This window comes from Perissodus microlepis, chromosome 5 (assembly GCF_051167445.1).
Source record: "Perissodus microlepis isolate ML-2025 ecotype Zambia chromosome 5, ASM5116744v1, whole genome shotgun sequence".
NCBI lineage: Eukaryota > Metazoa > Chordata > Actinopteri > Cichliformes > Cichlidae > Perissodus > Perissodus microlepis.
Genome location: NC_140465.1, coordinates 37,456,376 through 37,468,399, shown reverse-complemented (window position 1 = coordinate 37,468,399; position 12,024 = coordinate 37,456,376). Strand labels below are relative to the sequence as shown.

The 12,024-nt window shown below is 52.1% G+C and overlaps 1 protein-coding gene across 4 annotated transcripts in view; it reads right to left on the bottom strand.

The window, feature by feature from the left end:
* grm7 (glutamate metabotropic receptor 7) overlaps positions 1–12,024 on the bottom strand; it is a 142,794-nt gene that overhangs the window by 27,141 nt on the left and 103,629 nt on the right. For all 4 annotated transcript variants that reach the window (XR_014800325.1, XM_084929668.1, XM_084929665.1 and 1 more), the window contains 2 exons: positions 11,584–11,784; positions 9,019–9,158 (listed from right to left, as the gene is read on the bottom strand). Coding sequence is in view for 3 of the 4 variants with exons in the window: in XM_084929668.1 (XP_084785794.1) it covers positions 9,019–9,158; positions 11,584–11,784 (341 nt within the window). In the remaining variant the exon portion in view is untranslated. The remainder of the gene's footprint in view (positions 1–9,018; positions 9,159–11,583; positions 11,785–12,024) is intronic.

Sequence of the window (12,024 nt, the reverse complement as noted above, 5' to 3'; positions counted from 1 at the left end):
TAAAAAGCTTCTTTAGAAAGCGCCCGATCCGATGTGTCAGCGCAGGATTCTGAGTATTGTTCAGTACGCTGTTGTGTGAAGTGATGAGCCTGTGGAAATGAGCTCCAGGCCCTCCCTGAAACGCTGCCCAGACCCTGGAAGGAGCTGAGCCCTGACGGATGCTGTGTGTTTGTTATTGTGTGCTGATGAATTTGGCAGATAGCTGCTCGCCGTCTGATCTAAAAGGACTTGGAGGGATTTGAAAAGCTGCTGTGACCCAGAGCTGATCCATTACAGAGCGCTAAGGACGTCCTCAGACAGATTATCTGCAGAGGCCGATCTCAATGAGCCTTTGGTTCCAGCGGCACCGGGAAAGAAAGTCCAGAATCGATAGCGGATGTTATCGCCACCCACCGTGATCCAGGTTGCCCCGGCTCCCCGCCCGCCACCAAACAGCCGAGTGGATAACCTGGAATAGCCGGGGATGGAAGGCCACGTGGGGCTAACAGCCTGGCTCGTCTCTGTCCAAGCTGACAGTTCAGAGCCAGCCTCTAATCCCCCCCCTCGAAAACAGGCGGCGGTCCAGCTCTGAAGGAAAGGAAGCGCATCTCTCCCACACAGCTCCTGTCTCCTAATTCATTTTCCCTATTATGAAATTCTGATTACATTCATCAGCATTTGCTTCCACACATCCATCCATCACTCCCACGTCCCATCCAACCTTTTCACTGCACGCCAAGCATCATCAGAATTACATGACCGGCTGACACAAATCCCCACTGCTCCTCCTCGCCATCAGCTCACAGGCAGGTGAATCCGCCACCACGTTTAATGCATGGACGGCGTTCAAATCCTACTCGTCACATAAGATACGAGCTCCTCCGCACGCCGTGAGAGAGTGACTCACAGCCTCACTAATAACACAAATCCAGACGGGATGGGATGCAAAACGCCACGAGCGGCGGCAGGTCAATCATTTAAATGAAAACGCCATCTGTCTTCTGGCCTTCGCAGCGGTCAGGAGGGCTGCCCGCCGCCGAGGCGTGTTCAATAATTCACCCCGAGCTTTGAAGAGGTGTCACAGCTGGTGGAGAGAGCCCCCCCCACACACAGCCTCAGCAGCTGATTAAGTCTCCGGGTCCTGAACTCAGCCGGCACTCCGACAGCTTCGAAATAAAATGAGCACAACTGTGTTCGCTGTAAAGGTTACAGCAGAAACAACGCTGTTCATTACGCTTCCTGCAGCTCTCTGCATCACGGCACTCAGGAGCGCTCCACCAACTCGACCAACACCCCGAGTCACCCAGGTCCCAATTATCCTACCCGGCATCCTCGACGCCATCTTTAGATACCGCCGACCCGAACCAGTAATGTGTCCTTTCACACACCTGGAAAAATAAGGGTGAGACCGAATGTGCACGTAAAATCCATCTGCTCTGGGGTCCAGCAGGATAAAATCGATTATTTATGACTCTCTGAGCACATGAGCCCAATCTGGGTCACAAATCAGCAGACCTGTGGGGGTGTGATTATTCTACACGCCGTCTGACAAATACGACAGAGAGGAAGTGAAGCTTTAACACGTTTCAGGAAAGAGAGGCGGCTGGTTTGGAGCCAGAATCTGACTCTGGGCCGTCGGCATCATCAGCCGGCGCACTAATGTTTCTGAAAAAGGATGCAATTACCGCCCGCGTCCGTGCCGACCTGAACGCTGAGCAGAAAGCTCGCCTCATCGTCTCTTCTCAGGAGGGGACGTCCCAGCAAATCGCCCCCAAGTCAGACGGTGCCAAGAGCTCCATCTGAGACTCTACAGGCCTCAGTCAGCAGGTTAAAGGTCAAAGTTCATGACAGTACAACTAGAAACAGACTGAAGGAGTAAGGCTGTTATGAAAGCCTCCTCTGTGAAAGGACCTCGTCAGACACAAATGAGTCCTGACGAGGGTTTTTGGCATTCTGCTGCACATTTATATACTCTCCTCCTCAACCTTTGCACTTTTTAGAGGAAACACCTACAAATGCACCTGTGTCCACGCCTGTCCATCACGCCGCTTTGCTGAAACTTTGCGTGAAGCTGAGCTCTGCAGGAGAACTTGTGCTCTGTGGGGTTCGGGGAGGGCTAGATGCTCGGCCCATGGTTAAGCGCTGACGAGGCTGATCCTGACCGATAATATGCTGCTGGCAGACGGCTTCATGAAGCTTTGCTTCGTCTGGTTCCTGTTGGAGGCCGGCCTGCAGATTTCTGCTTTAAATGAAACTAAAGGTCAGATTTGCAAGGAGACAAAAGGCGAGCGAGTAAATGTTCACTGGGTGTAAAATGGAAAAAGAAACAGAGGAGCTCCGTGAACACTCCCTGCGCCTCCCTCGCTGTTATCACTGTCGGGCAGACCTTTGCTCCCACGCCTGCTGTCACACTCCTCGTCGATGAGCCGGCGCTGTGATGCCGTTGTAGGCCGCGGGTCAGTGTGGGTCAGGTGAGCGGTGCAGGGGAAGCGCCTCTTTCTGCTCGCTGTTAGTCACAGCAGCGTCTGTTCGCCTGGAAGAGCCAATAACACATCAACACCCTCTGGGGGGGGGGGGAGCTTCCAGTCTCACTGTACCAGGGACGCAGTGACGGGCTCTCCGCACCGTTGCCATGGATACCTTTTTTTTGGCCTCGATTCTTCATTGCCCCCCCCGCCCCCTCGCCTCCTGACTGCGTGTTGGATGCTGTCGGCCGGTCGCCCAGCAGCGACCGCTTCACAAACATGTCTCGCTTTCCTCCATCTGCCCGCACGCAGAGGGCTCGTCTGCCCCGCCTCCCTGTTCTCACACGTCTCCCTCTTCCTGCCTTTTTTTCATCTTCGTTCCTGGTGAAGCACACAAGCACCGCGGGAGACGAGGGGTTTGTGTCCCCCCTAATATTAGTAACGAGCAGTCATGAAACGCCTCCCGAGGCTAATTTCCTCCGCCTCGACATTCAGCATCAAACCGACTCCGGAGCGTGAGGAAGCTCACTGAACTCCGGCTTCGCGTCTCCTTCATGTTCTGCTGCAGTCTCTTTAAATGGATATACAGGATAAAGCGAGCAGAATCCATCTGTGGTATTAGAGCAGAGCAGAGGGACGCAGCGAGCCTTCTCCACGCCACAGAGCACAGGAACTCCCATAACCATGGAAACAGCTTCACAGAAAACTTTACAAACGCTGGGCTAAAGTGACACTGAGAGAAACAAGCCTCAACCAAAGTCCATCGAACTTCACTGTTTGATGTCTCCAGAGGACCAAACGGTTTAACAGGACCAACTTGGCTCTCGCTCTGCAGGCCTACTTGTTGTTCCTAGAGTATTTAAAAGTAGAATGGGAGGCAGAGCCTTCAGTTTTCAGGCCCCTCTTCTGTGGAACCAGCTTCCAGTTTGGATTCAGGAGACAGACACTATCTCTACTTTCAAGATTAGGCTTCAAACTTTCCTTTTTGCTAAAGCATATAGTTAGGGCTGGACCAGGTGACCCTGGATCCTCCCTTAGTTATGCTGCGATAGGTGTAGGCTGCTGGGGATTCCCATGATGCATTGGGTGTTTCTTCTTCACTTCCCTTCACAGATTCCTGGAGGTGTATTTGCTTCCTGTGGTTTCCTGTCTGTAATTATAATCCCATCAAGAAGATTTCATGCCCCTCCCCCTCCTTTCTTTGCTCCTCCCTTCAGCTGACAGGACAGCCATCACGCAGAGCATGTGACTCTCCATACTCACTGTAGTCATCCTGTCCCTCCTGACCAACGGCCTCCATTAATTATAAAAGTCGTCAAAACTGCAGCATCTCTCGGCTGAGTCAACCTCGGCAGCAGGCCGTCTCTCACAAACGCCGTCTGCTTTCCTTCCATTATTGTGAGCCACAGTCATTAACTCACTGTGTCACTGTGGATCATGATTAAACTGATTAATTGAATGAAGAAGGAAATAAGTCCCCCGGGTCCCGGTGAGGCCGAGTGCAGCTGAACGTTTGCAGTTAGCGGATGAGCGGCGTGCTCGAGTGACAGAAACCAACCGAAAGGACCAAAGAACAGGGAACTCATCAGAGACGAGATCACAGGCATCCCGGCGCCATTCATCCTCCATGTGACAAACACACAGCAGCCACACGCCATGTTCTGCAAGCGCGCTCAGTTTGCTGACTGAAATCAGTCCCGCCTCCGTTAATTATTCACCCGGGAAAACTGAAAAATTATCCAGAGGGCTGATTATGATTCAGCGTATCATGTAAAACTGCTCAGAGAAGTCACAGCCGCCGCAAACAATGCGAGCAGATGTTCATTGGTAATCACACAAAGGTCCAGCAGGGGCAGCAGCGAGTCAGTCCCCACAGCCAACACGTTTACAGGCCGACACACAGGCTGCTGGTTTCTATAGCACTTCCTGAACCTGCGAACATGTTTGTCTGTGAGTGTCTGTAGGGTTTTTACACACAGAGAGGGCGGAGTCACCAGCTTCAGCGCGTCTGTCACTCTGACGACGCCTGAAACGCTCTGATGAGTCAGCAGTGTGTCTGCGTAAAGCAGCCTATCACAGAGCTGCTGCCAGGTGATCGACAGTGATGATGATGAAGGTGGAGTGGCAGCTGACAAACAGCTGACAAACGGGAATTCAGGATTTTCCAGTGAAACATGCTCTCTGATTCCATCTGGTACCGATTAACAAAGAAATACCGAAATGAAAATGAAATCCGAGTGTCTCCGACACGAGCCGACTCCGTCAGCAGCAGCTCGGAGAAACGTTGACGAATCTGCAGCACTGTCTGCAGCTGCAGAGCGAGTTTAAAAGTTTTCTTTAACGAAGCGATAACAGGCGTGTGTGAACAGCACGAGGATTAAACCTGATTTAAAGCCGCGAGGAAAGCACCTTCAGCTCACTTAAGCCTTTATCAGACTCCCACGGGCACCGTGCGAGGTGCACTTCACAGCAGCGCTCGGCGCTCCAACATCACTGCGGTGTAAAACGTTGCCGTGTGCGATGACCCGCTGCGACTCGGGATTATTCTAAAGCACAGAATAAAAGCTCTGTGTACATCAGCTGAGAGCGGGCGGCGTTTTCCCTCCACAGGTGAGAGATTGAGGTCCTTTGTGCTTTGATGCAGGTGCCGAACAAACACACGTCTGACCCTGCTTCAAAGAAAAGCTGCAGATGGAAAAAACCAAACAGGGAATTTGAATAATTATCTTCCTTTTAGCTGCGTTTGAGACACAAACTGAAGAGCCGCTGTGTCCTTTATCTTTGAAGTGGTTTAGAAACAGACATCGTGTCACACGTGTGCTGCTTTTATTACTGCGAAATATTCACAAGACGATTTCTGTCCAAAGGAGCCGCAGAGGAAAACTCAGAGAGTGTAAACGTCCTCGGCGCTGAGCGCATCACTCCAGCGCTCAGCCCGACCGGACTCTCAGACTCTCACAGGGACACCAAACCTGTGTGCTCCAAACAGCCTCGATCAACACCAGTTTAACCACAGTGTCCAGTTTAAAAGAGAGCCTGTCAGCTCGAGGCTGGGCCGTTCACAGGTGGCGGCGTGCCGCTCTGCACTGATGAAGGCAGAGCCAAGCATCAAGGTTTCATTTCAAAAACCAGACGTGGGCGGGGCCCAGCAAACAGCACTGAGGCTCAGCTTCTGACCTGGAAGCGTCCGGTGACTCTGCGGAGACGTCTGGAGTGTGATTGGCTGGAGCAGGGAGTTGTGGGAGTGTCTGCTTGGACTGCTGGTTGACATGGTTGTGCAGGACAACAAAACCTGGCTGTGAGACCTCATATTTGAGACTTTTTAAAGGCACCCTGATAAAAATCATAGCTCTGTAAACCTGCTGAGGCTGTCACCAGGATGCAGGTGACTCCTCCCTCCTGCTAACAGGTGTGCTCACCTGCGCTCTGTCAGCTGCAGGTGGAGTGGACAGGTTAATGCGGGTCCTGACACTGTTTCAGAGTCCCACAGAGAGAAAGATTAGCTTTTTAAAATCATTAAAAGGAAGGACACCACAGGACACAGACAATATTTCTCCCCTTGTTCGTCTCCTCCCGCCTCCCCTCCTCCCTCCTGACATCTGCTGTTAATCCTCTCCAGGCCACAGACCCCGTTTCATCCCATTCCCAGCCTCAATTGAGATTAATTCAATTTATCACTTGTAATTTCTTCTAGCCGCCAGTAAACGGCTCGTGTATTAGCCCGGGCTCCTCAGAGGGCCAAATTGATTCTGCATGCTGAGCGATGCTTTGTGCATTCAGGATACCAACACATGTCGACCGAAGGGGAGGAGGAGGAGGAGGAGGGGAAGGAGGTCTTCCTCACAGCTGTGTGTGTCAGACACTGAAGGAGTTTGGTCACCTGCAGCCACATCTGAGGGTTTAAACAGGAAGTGGTGCTGCGTTTCACCGAGACCCTCCTCAGTGACCACTTCAGTGTGAGGACAGCAAGGTCCAGGAGGAGAGAGGTCCAGGAGGTCCAGGAGGAGAGAGGTCCAGGAGGAGAGAGGTCCAGGAGGTCCAGGAGGAGAGAGGTCCAGGAGGAGAGAGGTCCAGGAGGTCCAGGAGGAGAGAGGTCCAGGAGGGGAGAGGTCCAGGAGGAGAGAGGTCCAGGAGGGGAGAGGTCCAGGAGGTCCAGGAGGAGAGAGGTCCAGGAGGAGAGAGGTCCAGGAGGTCCAGGAGGAGAGAGGTCCAGGAGGAGCTGCAGACACTCCTCATAGTACAGCCAGGTTGGAGACGCCTCTCTGATCAGCTGCAGCTCAGCGCTCTGATGTCATGGAGCAGTGGGAGGAGACACCGGCAGCGTGACCTCGGATCCTCCAGACAGCGCAGGTACTGCAGCGGGGTCAGGGGTCACCCAGGGGACCTCCACAGCACAGGGAGGGGCTTTTAATGTTGCTGAAGGTTACCATGGTAACAGCACACAGAGACCGTCTGCAGCTTCAGTCTGGAGGAAACACCTGCTGTCAGCTTTAAAAGCTGCAAACAAATCGGAGTATAAGTGCACGTGTCCTCGTGTGACTCTGCACGCTCCATGAGCCTGTCACTGCTGAGCACGTCAGTTTCCCCATTGAAGGATATTCTATTCTATTCTATTCTATTCTATTCTATCGTACACACATGAACTTCACGTGAAAGCATGTATTTATGTTTCATGCTGATATTTGCTGCTCTGTCTTCGCCGAGTCTGCGGATCAGAAAAGTCAGATTTCTAAGAGCAGCAAAGGCGTCTCCGAGGAAACGTCTCCACATGAAGAAGGTGACCTGGAGCCGGCGGCGGCGGCAGGACCGGCAGCGGTGACTCTGAGCTCGGTCTTTCATGTCTCAGCAGAGAGCACAGGTCCTGCTGGCTGCTGAGCCTGATCTGTGGGAGAGAAATCCCTCGCAGGCCTCCTCCTCCTCCTGCTCGCTGATGGGCAGCAGACGCTGAGCTCCTGATGATCACGCTGACATTTAAATGTGTGTCGGAGCTTCTACTGCTGTCCTGCTGGCTGCTGAGGTTTCCTCCACTCAAACATCCACCCGACCAGCTCCTCCCATCACGGGTCACATTCAGCTTTTTGGTTATTCACTCATTTTTGGCCCTGTTCCATTTTTAACTTGATTTTGTTTGTAATGGTTGTGTTCACTTAGAGACGGTTTCACCTTCAAAGAACAGAAACGTGACCAACACGAGCGGAAACATGCGTGCGTTGTTAGGGGCGTGGCCTCTTTGTCCTTTGTATCTGTCCATCACAGTCGGGGTCTATGCTGGAAGTCTCCTCCTCTTGAAGGCGACTCTTGCAGCTTTTAGCCAACCCTGGTACAAATCTGACCGGCATCAGACCGGCGACCTGTCCAGGTGTGCCCCACCTCTCACCCTGTGGCCGCTGGCATAGGCTGAGGCTGACCTGGATAAGTGGAAAATAGATGATGGATGGAGCAAATCTAAAAAAATCCACGGCCAAAACGCTGAGTAATTAAATGAGCCGAGCGTATCAGTAATATGTCGCCTTCACAGCGTTACAAACACGAGGACGGAGGAATAGCAGCTCCTGCTCTGCCACTTCGGGCTGTGCAGCTGAATAATTTAGTGTTGTGAAGAAGCAGAGACGTGGCCCTGAATGCAGAAGAAGAAGAGCGACTCGCTGGCTGTCCAGATCACGAGAAGTGCAACGAGCGAGTCACATATCAGAGCGTCTCCAGCGCCCGCAGTTTTGGCTCGCCGTAGCGTGACTTCACTGAGGCGATCGTGGTTACTCAGCCTAACTGTGACATGTTTCAGATCCAAACCTCCATCCATCCAGGTCTCAGTAACTACGCCTGACCGAGCGCTCTGACCCTGAGTATTTAATCTCAGCAGTATTTAGTGTCTGCTCTGTGCTTCTTAACGTCTCTCCGTCCTGATCCAGACTTTCACAGGAGCAGACACTCCAGGTAAAACCACGGAGACCCATCATCGCCAAAAACACCAGAGACGTTCAAAGGCTGAGGCAGCACACAGACACCGACCCTGAAGCAGGAAGTCTCAAACATCGTGGGTGGAGCAGAGAGTCCACGCCGCTGCTCCCTCTCTTTGTTTCGCAGTACCCTCTGCTTCGTCGAGCTGCGGCTGGCTGACTCAGCCTAATAAATTTGTAAACCTCTCACAGCATCAGATAATCTCCTCTGTCTGACCGAGCCTCCAATTAGCCCGTGCTCAGGGCCAGATGTGGTGTAAACGCGCCCGCTAATCCTGCTGGCAGTCCCAGCTGAGTCCGACGGAAACCACCCGCGAGGCGGGAATGGTCCACGCCGTGAGATGCAAACTCAACAAATCCCGTCCTTAGCAAAAAACCAGAAAGGGGGGGGTTACAGCACATCACCTGTAAGTAATGAGGGCAGCTCTCTGTATGTACACCTCCTGTACACGACGCTGCGCTCTCTGACTCTGAATCAGCCGTGAAAAACCTCCTGGCCGAACTCTGAGGGGTCACCTGTCATTTAAAGGTGTTTCAAAGGTCAAAGGTCAACACGAGTCCTTCACATTGACTTACATCAGCTGGTCTGTTCAGATCAGCAGCATCTTTTCACTCACGTGGAGCTGCAGCGTCTCCGTCCACTGTCCAATCATGCGGTAGCCCGGCCCGGTCACGTTGTTCCACTGATACTGGAACAGGTCGTAGCGCCCGGGAGCGTCGCCGTTACGGTTGAACGTCACCGACGTACCGGCACTTCCTGCGGAGGAAAACAGAGACAAACAGCCAATCAGCCCACAGAGCTTAAATTAGTTTGGTCAGTAATGAGCCGCCATGACCTCGGAGATGCTGGAAGACGATTACAGGACAGTAAATTACCAGTAATACCAGTATACCCAGTATTACCAATAGTAACAGTGTGTGATTCTGGGCTGGCCCACACAGAAGGTGTTGTGTGCTGATAATCAGGGCGTTGCCGAAACGACGTGTGGAGCCACTGACAGTCAAAACAAACGCAGACGGAACAGATGGAGGAAAAATGTGTGACTCCAACGAAAAACAGGAAACCCGAGTAACTCGCAGCAGCCAATAAACTGCAAAGCTCCAAAACTCAGGTCGCTGTGGGAGACACGTGTTCCCAGAGCGGCTGGAGGCTGGTTGTAGGTGCAGACTGTCAGCAGGTGTGACCTTGTGATCGCTTCGGTGGCTTCCAGATTGCTGTGGCCGCCTGTAGTTGCCATGGAAACGCTCACTAACTGGAGGAAGCTGGAAGAGTGACGCAATGAAGAACATTCACCTTCAAAATAAAAGCTTTTGACATGTGTTGGTTGGAGCTGTTAGGCACGACTTTACTTTGAAGGTAAATGTTGCGTGTTTGTGTCTGCACACACGTCTGTGTCTTCTGTGAAGATGAGATCATTAAACATGCTCCAAAAGGCTCCACCTACTCTAGGTGAAGCCCAGTAGACAGCTAGCAGCTAGCTAACAGCTATAGCCGCCTGTGTCCTCATCCACCTGTCAGTCACAGAGGCCACGCCCCTAATAATTCAGACTTTAAATTATCTGCAGAGACCAAGCAGGTTGTGTATCAGGCTGTTATGGTTATTTTAACATGGGAGTCTATGGGGACTGACTCACTGCTGCCCCTGCTGGATGTCAGAGGAACTGCAGGTTAGTGCTTTGTCTGTTTTCAGAGTAAAAGTACGGAGAGGCTGAGGCGACCGCAGTGTTCATGCTGAGGTGTGAAGGCTCCACTCACACCATCACTAACTGTTTTCAACTGCTGAATACGCAGCCATTCATTTCCATTTATGATGCCTAATATGAGCTGCAGCATTATTGATGCAGACCATAAGAGCACCAGCGCATGTTCAGTCTTCGTGTGTTTGGTGGCATGAATGCATCCTGAGAAAGAAGCTGCAGGGTGACGAACACGTGTGATCAGCTCAGAGATAACAACTTCTACACAACTACAACTTCTACACAACTACACGTCAAACTCTTTGTTTTTAGAGATTCAAAGCCTGAAATTCAGGACCATGGACAGCACACAGACACAGACACACACAGACACACACACACAGACACACAGACACGCACACACACACACACACACAGACACACGCACACACACAGACACGCACACACACACACACACAGACACGCACACAGACACACACACACACGCACACACACAGACACACACAGACACACAGACACGCACATACACACACACAGACACGCACACACACACACACACACACACACAGACACACACACACGCACACACACACACACAGACACGCACACACACACACACACACACAGACACACACACACACACACACACACACACACACACACAGACACACACGCACACACAGACACACACACACAGACACGCACACACACACACACACACACACAGACACACACGCACAGACACACACACACAGACACACACGCACACACAGACACACACACACAGACACGCACACACACAGACACACACGCACAGACACACACACACAGACACACACGCACACACACACACACACACACAGACACACACGCACACAGACACGCACACACACACACACACACACACAGACACACACGCACACACACACACACACACAGACACACACACACACAGACACGCACACACACACACACACACACACAGACACACACGCACACACAGACACACACACACAGACACGCACACACACACACACACACGCACACACAGACACACACACACAGACACGCACACACACACACACACACACGCACACACACACACACACACACACACACAGACACACACAGCAGCTTGCTGTCAGCTCAGTCTGAGGAAAACTGCAGATGATGTTTTCCTTTTTCATTTTTTGCTCCTACAAATAAAAACATGTTTATAATTTACTGAAGGATCAGAAAAACATGACAAACAACATGAACACTTGTTTTTTTGGATGAGCGGTCCGGGTCGCTCTCGCCCGCCCGCGTGCACGGTCAGCATTAATGCGTGTTCGGGTTCAAGTCGCTGTGAGACGTGATTTTACGACGAGGATAAAAACAGGAGTTTACGAGCCGTTTATAACCAGCGGCGTGTTTCTGGCCTCGAGCTCAGGGCGCGAGCAGCTTTATGGGCCGCAGAAGGACGCGGCCATCGGTCCACTCACCGTTGAAGCTGACGCTGCGGATGTACTTGAGCAGTTTCTTGCCCCCGGCGATCTCCATCTCGGGGCAGATGCCGGAGTTCTCGGGACACATGTCACGCTGCATGTTGTGGAGCGCGTGGGCCATGGCGTACACGGCGTCGATGACGAACTGCACCTTCCCCTCCTGCTCGTACTTTGAGTCGATGCCGATACGCTCCTGACCTGAAGAAGACAGAGGTCACACAGAGGTCACACAGAGGTCACACAGGAAGCTGCTGACGCTCGCTGGGTTTTTTTGCTGAAGGTGACACGATTACACAACATATGAATGAGCAGTTTCACACACACACACACACTGTGACCTTCACCTGCAGTGAGTGAGCAGAGGTGAGTTTAGCAAAGACAAACGTGTGTGTGTGATGGCACAGAGAGGCAAACATACACCACAGTGGGTTAAATGCA